Genomic DNA, 19,402 nt, shown 5'->3' with positions numbered 1-19,402 from the left:
AACACCTGTTTGAGGAAGAAGTTACACCCCACACATAGAAAAAGCATTTAAGGTAATCAGCTTGTACCCAATGTACAATGTGATGTGAAGAACATCACAATATGTTCTTTAGATTGTGTTAGCAAACAGAAAGCTCAGTTTATGAAATTTAAAGCAGCTCATGCTGTCACTTTTGCTGACATTTAAATGGGCCATGAAAAAATGAACACAGAATTTCTTCTCTTACATAATTTTTATGAATTACCTTTTCCTTCAGTGTAGCAACTCTTTCTGTGAGATCACTAATAGCTGTTTTCTGCTCAATGTTCTCCACTTCATACACACTGCATTTCTTTAAGGCTTCATTCAGCTAAGTATTAAAAGTAGAAGTTTGCATGACAGAAATACACAGAATTCTATTAAAATTGTGATGTTACCAGTTATAATATTGAGTTTACACAAGAGTGAGGTTTATACTTTGAAATTAATAAATAATAACTTATCACCCCAATAAAATGTCAATACTTTCATGCAAAGCTGTGTTGGGTCTAAGAAATCCTTACACCAAGCTTAAAGCAAAGCAATTAAATGAACAAAACTGTAAAGACAGAGTAAAAACTTTCAGACTGGGAAAACAGCAATCATTCTGTTGGGGCACAAATCAAAAGTTATGGTTAAAGCTCTTCAGTTCTAATAAGTGAAATACTAACTGTAAATTTAACTTACTTTTTGCTCAGCATGCATAAACTTTTCCCCTAGCTCTTTGTTCAGAATATCCTTTTCTTGAAGTAGCTTCCTCAAAGTTTCAATTTGTTCCAGCTTTTCTGTCATGCTCACCAATTTTTGCTCTCTTTCTCCAAGTGAATTTTCAAGGAAACTATTTCTGTCACTTAATCTGAGAAGAAAATATGTATTTAGACATTTTGAGAACAAAGCTTGCGTTTTCTAAACTTACTAACTCCAAACTAAGAGAATCATTATTTTTACACTTTTCACTTAATCTTCAAAGTATAAAAATAACACAACTGCAAACAGAAACATGAGTCCAGTAATTGATTTTTCAAGTATTTTGAGAGATTTTACTCCTCATTAGAAGCTGAAGTTTAAAGCAGAGAAAGCTAATGGTGTGTGGAGTTGTGAAGAACCTTCATTTTACCCTTTAAGCTGCTCATTCAAGCCAGAGATGAGAATCTGATGCTTTTCCACATCTCGCATTTGTTGGTTACGCAGTTGGGTGAGCTGAGTTTGCAAACGCTCATTTTCATTCTGCAACAAAGCAATGATAAAGAGCATTATCACTCTCAGAGAAGCATGATGGAACTGAAGAAAAAAGGAAGCAAGCTTGTTCACACAGCTTTTGGAGGGTTTCAAACAGTAAAAATCTCCTACTCTAGTCAGATCCACTGCACCAATTCAAAAATAAAACCACAAAAAAAAAAAAAAAAAAGAAAAAAAAGTTGTAAAACAGCAACCAACAACCAAAAGCAAAACACATCCAGAATCAACAGCAAGTTGGACAAACGTGGCAAACTTGTCACCATTCATGAACAGAAGGCGGCATTTTGGAGGAGGCAGAACACACCTGCACCGCCCTCAATAGCTGCCCTTCTTCCTCTACACCAAACGTTACCTGCATTGAAAGGCTTTGTTACAAGAGTCTCAATAATTAATGTAAGCTTGTCTCTCATCTTAAAACCAGTCATTCCATTTTATACAAGTGCAGCTTAACAGATGAAGAACTATGTGTAATGCACCAAGAGTCTGAGTACAAGATCAGTTGTATGACTTAGTGAAAATATAGTTCACAAATTACCACATAATTTGTCAGTCAGGCAATACTAAAAATAACTTTTCCTTTTTAAAAAAAGTTCTTCTTTGACTGTTCTTTGTGAGGCCTTCATTGAATGGCTTTAAAATATAACTATGTGTCTAGCTAATATCTGGAGTTTAGATTGCATGTGTATACATTTATATAAAATTATGAATCATTTTTCTGTAAGCAGCTTCTTCTCTAAAAATATGTACATATACATATGAAAAATTAAATACACAGCGAAGAAACTTGAGGGATATAAGGAGTGGGAAATTCAAATGATTCATAACCAATCTAATTCCGGACCTTCTGGCAAAGACCTCCACCAAGAATTATGAAAATCATGTTGTCTTATTACTATGTTTCTAGAACAAATAAAGCTTAATCCTAATCATAATTCTCCATATGCTGAACAAAAACAACACAGTTCAACCTCAAAGCATAATATAGGACGTGCACACTCTCTGACAACATAACTAATGAGTGTAAATTACGTTTCAGCCATTTTTTGCCAGCTGCAAGTTGATAGTTTTGGCTTACTGTAGGTTGTGATATAAAGAACATAAACTGAGAATGATTCTCTTGCATCATCAGGTTTCCCCACAACTCCAGAGCTCACCTGGAGAGCTTCCATTCTACCTTGAAGCTGAAATCTGTCTTCCAAATCCTGACAACGCTCTTCCAGAAATAGTATTTGTTCCTGCAGTTGGTTTCTCTCCAATTCCAACTCTTCAACCACACTCCGTAAACCTACTCAGGTTAAAGAAGGAAAATTCTTTCAAGAGAAGTCTACCGAAGTTCCTGAAGTCTAGAAATGGTTGCAGCTCTTTATTCAAAATTCTTATCAGTGTTGGGCACAAATAAATCTCACCCATTTCTAGTGGAAATGCCTGAGGCACTACCTCCCCAAAATTTAGATGGCAAAGTATCCTTAACTGTTAGAAAACCAAAACAAAGTTGCAGAGCTCATGAACTCAGAGGACCTGGTAGAAATAGTCTAATATTGAGCCACGACTATTGTGGCTCAACCAATAGTGTGGCTCATGTTACATTAACCACAAGTTGATCAGGTGGTTGCAGCATATAATAAGTAATTATTAATAAACTGGCCTGGACTGACAATTTGCAAGTGAGCCCATTCCATCTTAAACAATAAGATGTATTTGCAATCTTTACCACTGATATAAACACATCAGCTTTAAAAACTGAGTATTGTATTTTTAAATTAAGCAGCAATGGAATGGAATTCTGGTTTGCAACATAACTGATATAAACTGGAAACACATTCACAGGAACAAGACTCATAACTTAAAACAGACACATGATCTTGCCACATGGGATATTTAATGGGCATCAAAGTTCATCCAATTCCAATTCCATATTGATGCTGTACTTGTGAGCCAGAACTAGGCAGTTCATCCAGCACGCACATGCTTGTAAATGAAAAGGAAGAAAACACAAGCCAAAAAAATCCAACAAAGATTAGAATACACCACAAATGGGCTGTTAGCTGAATTTGAAAACAAAAATAGACACAGATGCTGTGTGCATGCTTTAATCAACTGTCTAGTCGCTATCACACCTGCATTGGGTGAAGGGTACTCTGGCCACCAACCTCCCATGTTTTCTCCTTCAGCTGAGTCAGTGCTATCCAAGGTGACATTCAGTTCTTGGAAGCATTGTTTGCCATCGAAGGGAAATTCTTCCTACACACAAAACATGAGAAGGAAGTTTAACTTAAAGAAGGAAGCAAGCAGGGGCAAGATAATTCTGCTACTAAAACCACAGTTTCAATCAAAAATCCCAAAACTCGGCACTGATTCAGGCACTTAAATGTAAGGATGTGGGATTGCTGTGGATTAGAGCAGCCTGCCCAGCTTCCAGCTATTACTTCCAGAAAAGCCAAGTCTCCCACAGATTGTTTAAGATACCTGCAAGCCTTTAAAAACACCCCTGGCTATCTGAGAAGTTAATGGATAACAATGTTTGGGTATCTTAATTTGCACCCTGATCTCTAAAGTTAACAGTTCTCTGAAGTATCAGTTAACTAATTGTATTCTTCCAATGGTTTGTTAATGAGACAATGACATCCTAATTCTTATAGAAGTTACCATCTTTTCATGCAAGGTATAGCACCACCTACCTAGAAGTCCACCTGAATTAAGTGACACTAATTATTCAGTAAAGCTCCACCAGCAAAGAGATTTGTAAAGATTTTATGGAAGTAAAAAATGGCTTTAACATCTGAAGCACACACATGGCCTCAGGCATGGGAATTACTCCAGAGAGAACTTCGTGATTTTTCAGTGGAAAGGAGTAAGAGGTGTGATGCCATTGGAATCACTGGAATCATCTTCTGGCTATGTACATGATCATTACATTTATCAATGTTTTCAGTTCCAATCTATGTTCTTAAGCTCCTAATGTTTTGAAGACTAAAGCACCACATAAATAACAGCACTTTCCACATTTTTACTAACAGACAGGTAAAAATCAACTCACATCTCTTTGAACCCACCTGCAGCTTCCTGCTGGTCTGACTGCCTTTTCTTCTTGCCTGCTGCAGCCTGCCCATTCCTTGAACTGTGGCCAGTTCCTCCTCCAGCTCCTGCTGCCCTGAGACTATGGCTGGATCGGAGCAGCCAGGAAAGAACCAGTCATCCTCAATCAGTTTTGTGCCACAGGAAAGCATTTACATCTATATCAGACACTACTACATGAAAAGAGATCAGGGACAGGGTGAAGTCCCTACAAATGACTGACAGGAACAAGATTAAAGATTAAAATCCACTGTGTTTACCTTTTGATTTCCCTCCAACATTGCTATGTAGAACATAAAGTCTGAGTATCTCACTAAGAAGAAGCAAACTGAAGTCTAACTTCACTTCTTCATCAGCTCTAAAGGAAGACTTTATACAGGAGGGTGGAAAGGGTGAGGTTATACCATACTAAGAAGGAAAGCCAATCAATTAAAAGGCCAAATTACATCTCAATTCAATTTACCAGATTCAAATATACCAGCTTTGTATGATGAAAACCACAGCTTTTTCAGCTGATGCTTTTCTAATCTCAACAATTACATTCATTTTTATAAAAACTTTAATTTTAGTATGAGCTCTAAAGCCAGATCATTTGAGGAAGTCACAAGCACATGTTATACTGCAAACTGGCATTAAACCATCTTCTCACAAATTAGTAACATCATTCTTTTCAGGACAAGTACAGAATCACTAGTAAATAAACACACTGAATAAACCAAGACTATGAAAGCTTAGGTATACATCCTGTTCATTGTTAGAAATGATTTGTCATCTGAAGTGCATTCCCATCTGTTTTGTGATACAACGAAACACATTCAGGGGAAAGTTTAGGAAACAACATGTTTCATGCAAAGCAGACGCAACAGCACAGCCAGGGAAAGGGAGGGAAAGTAAAGATGGCTCCATACTTTAATTGAAAATTACATTAATTGGATAACTACCAATTTGGCTTTCAGTTTAACCACATGAACCCACAGTTGTCCTCACAGCAAACAAAAATCAGAGAATTGATGTCAATTCATCTGTGAAGTCAACATCAGGAACTATTTGGAGATTCAGCCCTACAGGGAATACTCTGCTTTTACCTTAATTGGCCAAGGATTACCTATACCACAGATTTCCTTAACTCACAATTCTGCAGCACCTGCTAGATTTAAATTCTTCCTGTAATATTTCAAAATTACACACCTAATGTCCTGTCAGAAAAAATTAGTGGGGAAAAAAAGTAAAGAAAAAATAATGACCCTTTTCAAGTGGGATTGATAAATTTGATTATACTTCTGATTTCAATTACACTTTGGCTTCTTGCACTGTCAGTTTTTAAGTGTTTTAAACACCTTTGTGTATTTTCTAGATTTTACATTTTTTCATGATTATACATACTTTTTCAAGGCTGTAAAATTAAATGCCAAATTTTGATTTCAGGCCTTAAACTTCTGTTTACAGGAACTGCCAGTTAAGGGGTTCAAAGAATAAGATCTATTCCAGGTAAAAATTTAACCCCTTCTCTGACACTGTAATGTAGGAACGCAGCATGTTTAGGCTCCTAAGTATATGATAATGAAAAAAACAACGAAATTACTACGACTGCCACAAGAATAATGGAAATATAGAAATTGGAGTTCAGAATAATGTAGCATACTCAGACAAGTGCTAAAACACTTCCAGTTAAACTGAGCATTGCTTTAACAACAATTAGTAAGTAAATACATTTTCAAATGTTTTACAGCAGCTTAAGAAGCTGTTAATTTGCAATTACTGAACATAAAAACCTAAAACCTTCCCAGAATACCTTTTTTCAGATATGCACTGCGCATAAACAAACTATGATGTGTCTGTACTTTCTTCAGTCACTATTGATGCTACATTTTACTCACATATGGCTTAAAATATTGGTAGCTAATATTAATGCATGCAAAACCTCAGCAATTTATGGGATAGAATATTTTCTTTTTTTTAAATACTACGGAATTTCAGGTAGTTCTAAGAATGAATTTGATTCTTTCTTAGTCACAATCACTTGTGGCAAGCCAAGAAATTTGTCTCTAGATACAGTATAAATATGGAGTCAACTGTTACTACCGTGAAAAAATTAAGAAGATTTCATTAATACAAAAGAGCAAACAGGTATGGCAAGGCAGGAGAAACTCAAGTTAAAACCCAGCAGTTGTTACATGTATTGCTAAAAACCACAAACCATCAATGGCAGACCTTGCAAGGTACTGTTGGCAATTTTCTCCACAAGAAGCAAGAGGAGGAGAAATCGGCAACAGTATATTCCAAGGGGCCATTGCTGCAGGAACCTGCATGCACAAAACTGATGGGAAACTGTTCTCCCTGGCTGCCCAAATCGCAGTGGAGGGTAGGAGTGGCAGGGGAAGGGACGCTCAGGGCTCACCAGGTGGAACGGCAGGAAAAAGAAACAGAAAGGTCATGCTATTCCCAAGGGGAAAAAAATTGCAAAATTAAACCTGGACTGAGGCAGAGGAAATTTTACAAGTGTTATTAATATTGCATGTGGCTCTGTGGCCAGCACAGATGAGCTAACAGGTAGATTTAATGGAGGGGTATTATTCCCTTTCAATACCAAAGCATACATCCTTCAAAACAAAGAGATGTGATCCTTAATACCATTCTGTGCTTATAAACTGAACTTTCAAATGGATCATGTAAATGAAAAGTAATTCAGACACCGATTGAAAAGAGAAGACTCAAATTATCTAACTGGATTAATTATGACGGTAGGTCATGTGCATTAGAATTTGCCATTATTTCCCATGCAGTTAACTAAGGGAACAAAAACTGTAATTTAGTTCAGATGGCATGGAAAGAGCAATAAAAGCTACCTAAAATTTAACCAGACTTTTATAAGTTTTAATAGAAGCTACTTCAGTTTCTCATCAGCTGATTAATACTTTAGCAAGCTCTAAAACCTGACATTATTTGAAATTATATTTTCTATAGGTAATTTGATATTTTTAACCACCTCTAAGCCACTGCCACTGATTATTCAGCTGGCCTATACCAGTGGCACCTATTAACAGATCACTAAATACCTAAAGAGAATTAATGAGAAATTTCTTGAAAACAAACTTCATGTCAGGTACATTTTGCTTAAGCACCACCTACATTCCTCTAATTCAAACCAACACTACAGACCCCCACACTTTCACCAGTTCTCTAGACAGGCAGCTTTAATATTTCAATGGGGAACTATTTATCATTGATAAAATATGATTTATCATTTTTATCGTCTATCATATGCAGACATTAAGCCTTCCAAGCAGTCTTACAGAGCAGCAGCTCAAATGGCAAACAGAACAGCACATCTACTTAATAAAAAATTATATAAAACAAGATGAATGTATGAAAAACAAACTCAAGGGAATAGGAAAAAGCAGAAATTGTAAATTTCAGCAATTTCACTAACTATACATATGACTACAGAAATGAGTCACGATGGTGTGCTATCAATTCAGTCTGAAGCACAATAGACACACACACAGATCTAAAAAAAACGGGATTGTTGTACTGGAAATAAAATAATTCACCTTCTCTCTCCTCCTCAATCTGAGCCATTCTCAAGGCCATGGCAGATTTCTCTTCTCGGACTTGATCCTGGGCCTCCTCTGACTCTGAGACATTTTCCTGCCATTCCAAGAGCTGACTCTGCAATTCATCCACACTACCTGATTCACTGGCCTAACAAGAGAAATTCTGTATTAAAATAAATTTACCACACCCCTCTGCAAATGCAAATACATTTGTAAGTTGGCAAAACATCATAATTCACCATTTTATGTAAATAAAAATCTATTAAATTGGTCAGTGTAGATTGCAGATACTGTAGATTATGTTAAAAACAAGTCCCACAACTTCAAAAAATATTAAAATTATTTTGTCTACAAAATAACAGGCACACTTTGATGACTCATGTTAAACATAACTAAATAAATAAAACTGCCTGGAAAAATGTCATTTAAAGTGTGTGCAAAGTAAGCAGAAATCAATCTTTTTGAGTAATTCAAAACCTGTCATCTTGTTCTCCAATTGAACAGCCACTGAAACTAACAATTCCATCTATCAACAAATTAATTCTCAGCTCCAAAATCCAGCTGACATGCTTCATGACAATTAGCACCATTAATCAATAACTCATGCAAATAAATTTTCAAGTCAACCTGTGAAGCTGCCCTCTTTGTAACTTGGTCGAGATCAGCCTGCAGCTTCCTCTGCTGCTCTTCATAGAGCTCCAGCTTTTTCAGCAGCTCTTCTACAAAAACATAATAAATTTGGTTCATGAGGACAGAATTTACTTTTGTCTCTTTACTTTGGATCATCTGCAAAAGGTTTTCATTTACCATTCTGAGTTCTGATTTCATGCAATGACTGCAGTTTTGACTGTAGTTCTTCATTTTCAACTTCTAATTCTGACACACGATTGTTTAAGGCAGATATATCATTGTTCTTTGAGGAAAACTGAAAGAAAATACAGTTATGGGGGTTTCAAACAAAGCAAAATCGCAGCAAAGTACTTTTTTTTTCTTATTCTTCAGTAGAATCTAGAATAGCTGTTTCTCTAATATTTAAAGTACAATACAGCAGCTCATCTCTAACAAATGTACTCCTGAATGCTGGTAACACAATTTGTATTATTTTTTATTTAAACTACATTTTGTATCAAAACTTTATGTCCATTCAATTTTCATATATTAATTCATAAAGTAAATTATTGTAATATTTTATTTACCCCACAGTTTTTCCCAATCAAATCTCCAAGCACAGTAGTTGGAGAAAGACAAAGACCCTTAAACACAAAGCTACACATACATTTCTCAGTTCATCCTCCAGCTGCTTGATTCTTGATTTAGACCAAGCTTTCATTTTCAAAAACTTGGCTTCAGATTTGCTGGCCTCTTCTGTTTTCAATTTCACTTGGACTAAGAAACAAGAAGCAGGTATTATTTTAAACTGCAGAGAGATTATAAATACAAACCTTGTCTGTAATTCCGTTAGCAACTGGAAGTTACACACACAAGACAACAGCATTTACAGAAAAACATTAAGAATTAGAAACAGTGAGAAATTTATAGTTCATGTGATTATCTTGGTAATCCTCTAACCCTCTGTATTATAGCACTTAATCACTTTAATTACTGTGGCAATAATATTCCATCAAATTTCATGTAGTTCTAATTGCAGTAGTTATGAAATTGCCTCAAAATTTGTAAAAGTCTGGGGCAAAGAAACTTTTAATATTGTCAGTGACAACTGTTTAAATAGGATACCTTCCAAATCTTCCATCTTCTCTTTGGTTATTGACCCCAGATCTTTGACTTCTTTGGAGTTACTCTGTCCACCACCACTCAACTCTGCCACTTGTTTCTGAAGCTCAACCAGAGCCTGGTCTTTCTCTTGCAGCTCAGTTTCATGTTTCTCTTGAATTTCATGCAGTTCAGCACTGTATTTCTCTTTAACTTTTGTCATTTCAAGCTCATGTTTCTCCATCATGTCTTTTAATTGGGCTCTCATTACATGTTTCTCAGCATCCAGTTTAGACTGGAGGTTTTCTTTCTCAGACAGAAGACGCTTCAAGTTTTCATTAATCTCCTGTTTAAAAAAAAAAAAACAAACAACACAGCACAAAAAATATTTATAATTTTAATGCAAAGTATTTTTCCTACCACTATCAGATTTTATACCTGTACTCCTACTTATGGCATATCTTACTTTCAATTGCTGGTCCTTGGCATCCAGCTCCTTCTGCAAGACATCAATCACCTGTGTCCTTCCCAGCATGACTTCTTCCTTTTCATGGAGCTTCTGTTTCAAAGCTTTTAGTAGCTAACAAAAATAAAAAGTTAAATAATCAAGCAATCAATAAAAGACTTATTTTTATTCTCCCAACCAGACACTTGAACTGTGTCAAAGAGTTTAGTAATTACATGATTCCCAATTCAAGCTGCTGAGTTTCCAGAGCAACGTACCTGTTCTAGGTCAGCACTTGCATCAGATTTAGCAGCTAATCTAAAAAGCTCCTGCTCATGCTTCTCTCTCTGTGCTTCCAGCTCCTTTTCCTTTTCCTGGATAATATTTTGAAACACACGTACCTAAAACCACCAAGAAAATAAATATGAGACCAGTCCGCAAACTATAGCAAAACCACACTGAACTGTCTAACTAAAGGTACAGCAAGATAATGGATTCCAAATTAAGACTGAATTTTGTTTCCAGTAATATTAAATACACTAATCAGTCACTTATATTCATTCCTACTAAGTTTCCACCAACTAAGCCCAAACAGTAGTCTCTTCCTCTAACACCTGTATTCTTCTTCTAATGTGGTTTATAGCTCTCTTACCATTTTCCTAAGAACTGGATACAACTTTTGGAATCTTGCATTTACTTACATTTTCCATGTATGTAGCTTCTTTCCCTTGGAAATGTTCTCTTTCCTTGCTTTGAATATTTTTCAGACTCTCTATCTGCTCCTGGAACAAGCTGCACTTTTCTTCACTGTCTCCCACCTTCTTGGTAAGGTTCTGCACCAGAATCTCCATGCTTTGCAGCGATGACTCTTTAGCTGCCAGCTGGTTCTTTACAATGCAAACCAAAAGACAATTAGCAGAAAAATGATACAGCAATCAGGAAGCCTTTCCTTGGTAAGGACAAAATAAGTAAGTAAATATATATATAAATGACCATAGTAAAGAATTTTTATTCAAATTAATTGACAGTGTTTCAGAGAGGGACTGACTACTTAATACATCAGAATTCATTGGTTCCTTGAAAACTCTATAAAGATTTTATAACTTAGCTGCTAACATACCTTCAATTCTTCATTAGGCAGGAATATTTCATTGGCAGCACCACTGGATCCACAGGCCACCTGCAAATCCCTGATGTAAGCATCCCTTTCAGCCAGCTTCTTCTCCTTCTCTGCCAGCATGGCATCCATGTCAGCCCCACGGCTGCGCTGCGCCTCCAGCTCAGCATCCTGAACATGAAAAGGCAGAATTGTTTGTGGTCTGTGCTTCTGTCTCCAGCAGAGAATGGTTTGCATCACTTCCTTACTGCCTGTGTTACAGTACTCCAAAAATTACAATCAGATGTATAACTAGTTCTGTTTAAAGTGTAATCATTATTTACTGAACTTTTCTCTCTCAAACTCTGCAGCGTTCCCATTCCTGCATCCCCAGGGAAGTTATGTCCACAAAACACCACAACATGAAATCAGTCCTTGCCTCACATTTATTCCTGTTATGACCTACTTTTTCAATAAGGAAAATTGAAGCAAACCAGTATTTTTGTTCAAACACGAGATTTAAATACAACACTGACCCACAGAGCTCATCTTTGTGTATCCTATTCCATTCATCCAGGATTCCCTGCTCACTGAAGGCAATTAGAGAGTTCCTACTGCCCTTGCTGAGGTTCCTCAACACAAAACTCCCAGGATGGCTGTTCAGTAGCACACAATTGAATACACATTTAAATAAACATATTCAAACATAATCCTACGCCACAAAGGTGAAAAGTCACATCATGTAAAACACCACCTTTTTCTGTAACTCTTCATTTTTTTGTGTAATCTGGGATTCCAGCTCTTCAATTCTCCTTCTCAGCACTACTATTTTCCCTCGATTTGCTGCAGCATTTTCCTGGTCTCCATCTTTTGATGCCTGCAAAAACGGGGAGATTTGCATTCCATGTACAGGTAACTCCTGCATTCTGTACATCTACTGATAATAGTGATGAAAAAAGCAGACTTTACTCATAGACTGTGTTTCAGTTCTCTTATGTATTTCATATTCCATGTAGAAGCTGGCACAGAATTTGTATTAAGCTTATAAAAGTCTTTGTATTTAAATTATTCATTATAATTACTACTAAGAAGTAGACTGGAATATGCAGCAAGGAGATTCACTTCCTCTGGCAATTGAAACTCAAATAATCTGGCAACTGTAGTCCATATATATCAGAGGGAAAACAGGACTATTAGGGTAAAAAATGTAAATTCAACCATTCCTAAGCATATTTTAATCAGAATTTCCACAGTTGTAATTGCTGTTTTATAGAAATTATCTGCCATTACAAGAAATCAAGAGCAATTGCTAAGTGTGTTTTGTTAGCCAAAAAAAGATCAGAAGAATAAATAGTTACTGCACATTTTTGAGGAAAACTGGGGATTGCAATAAACTGATTGTTACCATTCCCTTCCAGCACAGCTTTAAAATACAGATCCCCCTGAAAAACTAAAGCCTCACTAAAGTTATTTTAGAAGCTGTATGAAGTCCTACTCTGAAGAACTGCAAGTCTACTTGCACAATTGTGTTACTACAAACATATCTGAGACTCTCTTATTAACAGTAAAACACCTGTCACTTTCCAACACTTAATTTACATTTTGTTAATAAGGACAGTTTTACATTTCCTAAGGAACAAGACAGGTTTTGTTCTCATTTCTTCTCCTTTCTTATCTGCCTGATACACATCAGTCAAAACTCTGAGCAGCTAATAGGATGAAGAGTGAAAAATTTTTACTATAACAATTTGAAGGGAATGTGCAATTTTCCAGATTTCTATTGAAAAATAAAAGAATTAAATAGAAATACAGATTAACTGACAGCACCCATTCAGTCTACCCTGATCCTAACCCAACTCAGCTCAAAATTTGAATTTCCCCATTGAGCTGAGCATGGAAAACAACCTACAGCACCCCAGAAATTGTATCTGCTTTCAAATGTGTGAACACCTTACCTTCTTTGGTTCTGCTTTGGTCTCTAAGCCTCCTGCCACTGGTAACTGCTTCTTAAGTTCCTCCAGCTGCGAGGTTAATGATGCAACCTTGGCTTTGTTCTGCAGCTTCAGCTTGGAAAGTTTGGCATCAGCAGATTCCTTCTCCTCCTACAAACATCAAAGTCATGATGGACTAAATTAGCTACACAGACAACTGCCTGCTTCAATTCTTCCATTAAAAAAAAAAAAGAAAAAAAGAGAGAGAGGGAGAAATCTGAAGTGATTAACAAAAAATATCTTCCCTGAAGAGACATTACAATGTTTCATTTTCATTATTTAAATTTTCTCTTCTTTATTTAAGCTTTCTGCATATGGTGATTATTACTGTATAGAATTCAAAACTTTATGATATAAATTTCCATTTTTTTTCACAACAATACAAATTCTAGGCTTGATTTTTTTACAAGAAGAATTAATTATTTTTTCATTAAAAAATACAAAAAGACACGTTCATGACAGTGTAAAAGCTTATTTCATTTTTTTTAAAGAGAACTCAATATATAGCGAGTTTTAAAACATGCAGTATTTTAACACTTCTGTTGTTCACATCCACAGATAAAAAGGGCAGAAAGAAATCTCTCGTAGGAAGAGATCAACCTTATGATTTTTTTAAAAAGAGTAACAAGACCCAAAAAAGCCTTCAGGATATTAGATATAAACTCCTTCTAGTTCAATCCTGGAACAGAACACATGCTGGGAACAAGCAGCAATGTCCAGACTCCAGAATAGCTCCTTGTGACCATTCTAGAGCTGCTGTAACAGACTAGAAGCCTCTAAAACATAACAGAAAGGACTGAAGGGTAATTTTAAACAATGGTTTTGACATGAACACATGCACAGTACCTTTAACTGAAGATCTTTGGTCCGGATCTCGGCATCCTTCTCCCTGACAAGCTCCTTTAGCTGTGCCAGCAGCAGCTCAGTGCTTGTCAGCTGCTCTGTCAGATCCGTCACCACCGTGCTTTCCATGTCCCCGGAGCCTGCGTGCTGTGAAGATTCAGGGAATATTCAGCCTGGGGAGATTCAGGGTGCCTTCAAAAATCCAAATGGGGCACTGCACTGCTCTGCAAATGCCTGCACTTGGTGTCTCACTTCATTACAACAGTCAGCAAATGCAATGCTAAAATTTCCATGGATTATATATACTTACAGCAGGCTGTTTTTACCAAGTCATATGGAATTCTAAACCTTATGAACTGCTTAAGCAATATTGGCTTGAAATATAGCAAAATCATCCAAGCATTCTAGGTATGAACACCTGAACTTCCTCATTCACTGGATTTGTGTTGCAACAGCCAGCAGTGCTGCTAAATAAAATAAATATCCATAAAATATTGATATTGAAGCTACTCTACCCAAAGACACCCTGGGGATGGAGCTTATGTAACTCCTACAGATGTTTCCTTAAGGCAGGATAAGCAGAGTGAGGACAAGCACAGCAGCTGTGGCAGGCGTAAGAGATTAAATATCAAGGAGATAAGAAACAAGGATACAACCTGACTTTCAGAGCCCTAAAACTGTCCCGGTAAACTAGTCAAACGACTGCTTTATAAAAGAGAAAATACATATGGTTAGTGTATGAAAAATGAAAGATTCTCTGTGTCAGAGTCTTAAAAGATTATTAATAAAAATTCAGTACTTACTGTTGTTTTGGAAGGAGAATCATCTCCACTACCCCATTTCCACATAGTTCCACGATGGCTACGGAAAGATAAATGAAGTAATACCACAGTAACTCTCAAGGACTCAAGTAACTATAATTAATTCATACTTCTATGTATCTTGTTGTGAAATGCTTGAGAGTGATTTGTTCAGCTCTGACAGCACCTCTGATCTCCACTATACCACCAGCTGTTGAGAAATAACACTTCTAATTATGTACAAAATATGCATAATGTGCCTTTTCTAAAAACTGCCAGTCAGTAAAATGCCAATACTTCCAAAAATAATCCAGAGAAGTCTGTAAAGAGTAAATGCCATGGAGTATTATTCAGCACAGCTGCCTCTCCAATATATAAATAGAAGATACAAACCACATATAGTTGCCTAATATTTAACCTGGCCTTAAACACTGCCTGTCACTGTAAGAAAACAGGGATCACAGCAATGCAGATTTCTAAAAAATCACACATTAAGGCTAAAACCATTAAATAACATCAAACTGCTTAAATTGCTGTGACTGATGCTTATCTGAAAAGTACAACCAGCACTGCACCTGCTCAGTAGTTGTCACTCTCAAATAGGAACACCCAGAGGAAAAAAATATCATGTGTCCTTCCCATTCTGTATTACAGATTTCTGAACTACACATCCACAGACCAGGCCTGAATTTGGACAGCAGTTTATAGTAAGCATTAACACACAGCTTATCTTTGAAAGAATGCAGCCTGATAGCAGAGGCTGTTTTAAAAACAGTTCATCACTTCAAAGCTCAATCCAGAAATCACAGACTGCAACCTATGGCAGACAACCCCTACAAGGCCAGACTGGATCCTCCTTGCAGAACCTGTAAGTAAAACCCTCCTCTCGTAACTACTCCAGAGCTGTAACAAAAAACCTGTTCCCAGTGAAATGCTCATTTCACTTCCAGACACACAAAAGGATTACCCAGGTACAAAGAGGCCAGAATGACTCACTAGATGGAACACGGTGGTGCATTTGTAAGTATTTCATCTCATTTCCAGCTCTAACTGATGGAATCATTTTGCTGGTCTCACGTGCCAGCATTCCTACCTGAGTACTTCAACTGCTCCTTCCTGGTGTTTTTTTTATTTATATCAGTGACACTAAACACTGACAAGTTTTCCAAATCAGGCTGGGAAACAAAACTGATCAGGCTTTTCCTACCCAGCATGAAATCAACCAAGGATGGGTTTTGCTTTTTTTATGGCATAGAGACAGCAAGTTAAAGCTGCAATCTTTAGTTAAAGCTGCAATCCCTCAACTCGTTATTGTCCACAACTTCCATGAGTCACAACAGATGCTGCTTAATTTTAAAAAACAACTTTCTCCTAATACTCAAAGTACAACTGAGGTTTCAGCTCTGATCACAATAGGATGTTACCAAAAAGAAAAGCCCCAGTGGCAGCTTTGTCTTCCTAACTCATTCCCTACCAGCTGCAGCCAAATCCAGCTAAAAAAACCTAATCATGTATTATTCATCTGGGCACTTGCCAGCCTCCTCAGTCCCCTGAGTCAGAGACCACAGAGCGCAGCACAAGGGGCACATGACAGATTTAGGCAGCGCCTCAATCCAGCTCTCACTACTGAGGAAGGTGATGGCAGTCCCCTCCCTCCTCTCTGCCACAGGCCTACAGCAGAAAAACAAACTGTGTAACAATCCAGGTAAGCCTAATATTATTTAAAATCCATTCCCCGAAACAATTTGGTGTTGAAAACACACTCACTGAAAGAAAACCATTTTTATTTAATTATTTCCTCCTAGTAAGAAAATAATTTTGCTTTTTTACCCACCAAGATGCTGGTTCTTCTGCTGAACAAACTAAATTTGTTTTCAAAAGATCTGCACCATACACGAACTTAAAGCTCCTGTAAAAAATCTTGGCCAAAATCTGCATGAACATACTACACAGAGCACAAACTGAAGCAGTGTTAACCAAACCACACACACCCTGTAAAAATATATTGAGACATTCATATGGCTATTACCTGCACCTGTTACAAACAAGATTTCTTAGTTACAATGACCACATTTAAATATTAACATGAATTGTTACTTACTTTTCATAATAAATGTATTATATAAAAATATATATGTAATACAAGGGAAGCATTGTTTTGTAAGAATGACCCAGTGGAGAAACAGCAGATGAGAGCAGCGCAGGTGCATTTGGGGCGTAGAGAACTCCAACGAGTCATTTCCACCCTTTCCCACATTTCCAACCCCTCCCGCCCGGCTCTATTCGCGCCTGGCAATGGGATGGCACGACCCCCTCACCTCCCCCCCTCAGGGGCTCCGCGGGGCAGGCTCGTTCCGGCCGAGGCCCGGGCGGGCCTGCCGGCGGAGGGCAGGGTTTTGCCGCGGCCGCGATGTCCGCACTCACCTGTGGGGCGGCGGAGGGGCGGCCACGGCCCCCGAGCCCGCCGACCCCCCTCAGCCCCGACGCGGCCCCGTCGCCGCCGCCTCTGCGGCCCCACAGCCTCGGCCGCGCCCGCCGGGAGCGGCCCCGCCCCCTCCCCCCAGCGCCCCCTGGCGGCGCGGAGGACCGGCTGCCTCCCACAGGGCGCTCTGGCTCCGAGGCCTGCCGATTTTCTGGAATTCCCAAACTTTTCCCCCGTTTTTCTGTGAGGAAGCAGGGACCTGCAAGCCAGACATACTTGTCCCTACACACTACCACGTATTTATTAACTGCTCACCTGTGAGGTGAGCAGCGCCTCACCACCACCCCAACAGAAGAGAATTTCTTCCTAATAACTACTCTAAACTCACCTTCCTTCAATTTAAAGCCATTACCCCAAGACAAAGGCCTTCATTCCAGATTAGACTCTCCTTTGGTTTGTTATATTTACGCATGAGCAATGCTAAAGTCTCCAATAAAATTCCACCACCTCAGAACATTGCAGTGTATAATGTAATTGAGAGGTATTTATAAATAAAGTTTAAAAACACTTTCATACTAGAAAAACTGGCTGCTGTATTGTAAAGAAAGGGAATTTTCATAACAGTAGTTGTATTGATCTCACTTTCAGGTAGAGGAGTGGACTGAAAATCCTTTTTCTAAGCAGAAAAAAAGAAAACCACCTCCAGCTTGCTATAGGGTAAAACAAGCAGGTACAAAAGGAAGCTGTGCCTTGTATCTGAAAGCAGCAGCATTTTTATTTTCCATTTTGTAATATTTTAGATAGTCTTTTTATCTGTGTGCAAACTGCAGCTTTCTAGAGATAATTGGCACTGGATTCTAGGCTACAGCCCCACTGTTCCCCAGACAAGAATCACTTCATCCCACAGAACAGAGTAAACCTCAATTCACAGGATCCTACAGCATTACCATGACTGGGAGCAGGAAAGAAGAAACCCATCAGACTGTAAAAGTCATTCCATTTCAAGATGTGGCTGTCATTTTAATCACTTTAATCTTTTCCTGGTGCAACACTTACCGTCATTCATTTCAGATGCGAGCTAAACAATGACACTGTTCAGGACCCAAGCCCTGACCACTTAGGAGCAAGACAGCTGATGATGATTGATGCCTGAAGCTCCCTGGAAGACTTTAGCATCTCTGGAAATAGGACTCTGAGCATGGAATGAACTCCAGAACTGTGTGCTTGCATGTGGCACAGAGCGCTCCTTGGAGAATAAGGATATTCTCCTCTGGAGAATAAGGTTTCTGTGGTTTACAGCTGTCTCCAAAACAAATTCCATACTGAATCTGACTACAACATCCATCCTCTCAACCTGTAACCTTTGTGATCCCACACATCCTGCAGTGTCTCCATAGCTTTTCTCCAAACTTGCCTCACAGCAGCATCTCCAAATACCTCTGAGAGGAGAAAACAGGAGTGCAGTTGCTTCACTTTCATCCCTATCTACCAAAATGGTGTAAGGGACTGGTTTGAATTGTATCAAGCATCAAACCAACCCTGTGCAGTGAAGAATGGTGAAGCTGTCATTCCTGAACAGTGCTGGTGTGCCATGAATAACTCAGCTGGACTCGCAAGGTGCTGGGATATGGGTACAGAAGCATCTCAATCAATTCAAGACTGCTTATCCCTTAAATAGAACCAACACTGGATCACATGCAGAGATTTTGTTATTCAGGAGAGGAACTTTGCTCCAAATCCTGTTTTTTAAAATTCATTCCACTTAGGAAGAAACCAAAAATATTTTTAATTTGCTCTTTCCTAGGTTCCAGGACAGTTTTCCCTATGCTTGTAAATTGTCATACCCATAAAAATACTATCATCTGCAGGTCTTCATTATACCCCAATGTATAAATTACTCTTCGAAAGATGGGAGTGGAGATGACAATGCACTCCTTTTGGGGATTTCGCAGCTCCCTTCTCCCTCTCTAAAATGCAGAATGGTGTTAGCACTGTGCTGTTAGTGCAATATTCACCTTGTGTGGAGTCAGAAAGTGCAGTGTGCTTGTTTCTGCCTCAATAAACATGGGGATCTCATAGACAATGCTTTCTTGGACGTTTAGGAACAGCCAAACTCTGCCGCGGTGATGCCAGCTTAGGACTGATTATTTACCAGCGAGATCCAAGCCCTTGGAGACACAGAGATTCAGACACAATAAACTCACTTCCA

The 19,402-nt window shown here is 38.1% G+C and overlaps 1 protein-coding gene across 2 annotated transcripts in view; it reads right to left on the bottom strand.

Annotated features, from left to right (window-relative positions):
* The window catches only part of LOC102102042 (uncharacterized), a 34,488-nt gene extending 17,185 nt beyond the window's left edge, over positions 1-17,303 (bottom strand). The window contains exons 1-20 of one of the 2 annotated variants that reach the window (XM_014260414.2): positions 17,196-17,303; positions 14,775-14,832; positions 13,975-14,118; positions 13,093-13,239; positions 11,892-12,014; positions 11,162-11,329; positions 10,743-10,928; positions 10,320-10,442; positions 10,063-10,176; positions 9,621-9,942; positions 9,163-9,272; positions 8,694-8,811; positions 8,514-8,605; positions 7,884-8,034; positions 4,311-4,420; positions 3,375-3,498; positions 2,412-2,542; positions 1,136-1,245; positions 706-874; positions 245-349 (exon numbers count right to left, since the gene is read on the bottom strand). In XM_014260414.2, coding sequence (XP_014115889.2) covers positions 245-349; positions 706-874; positions 1,136-1,245; positions 2,412-2,542; positions 3,375-3,498; positions 4,311-4,420; positions 7,884-8,034; positions 8,514-8,605; positions 8,694-8,811; positions 9,163-9,272; positions 9,621-9,942; positions 10,063-10,176; positions 10,320-10,442; positions 10,743-10,928; positions 11,162-11,329; positions 11,892-12,014; positions 13,093-13,239; positions 13,975-14,118; positions 14,775-14,819 — 2,592 coding nt within the window. In that variant the 5' untranslated portion in view covers positions 14,820-14,832; positions 17,196-17,303. The remainder of the gene's footprint in view (positions 1-244; positions 350-705; positions 875-1,135; positions 1,246-2,411; positions 2,543-3,374; positions 3,499-4,310; positions 4,421-7,883; positions 8,035-8,513; positions 8,606-8,693; positions 8,812-9,162; positions 9,273-9,620; positions 9,943-10,062; positions 10,177-10,319; positions 10,443-10,742; positions 10,929-11,161; positions 11,330-11,891; positions 12,015-13,092; positions 13,240-13,974; positions 14,119-14,774; positions 14,833-17,195) is intronic. The other variant, XM_014260415.2, reaches the window with a different exon arrangement.
* Positions 17,304-19,402: the final 2,099 nt, after the last annotated feature.

This window comes from Pseudopodoces humilis, chromosome 7 (genome assembly GCF_049639895.1).
Source record: "Pseudopodoces humilis isolate 2021_Gansu_Grassland_sample_001 chromosome 7, ASM4963989v1, whole genome shotgun sequence".
NCBI lineage: Eukaryota > Metazoa > Chordata > Aves > Passeriformes > Paridae > Pseudopodoces > Pseudopodoces humilis.
This window is presented reverse-complemented; position numbering and strand designations above follow the sequence as displayed.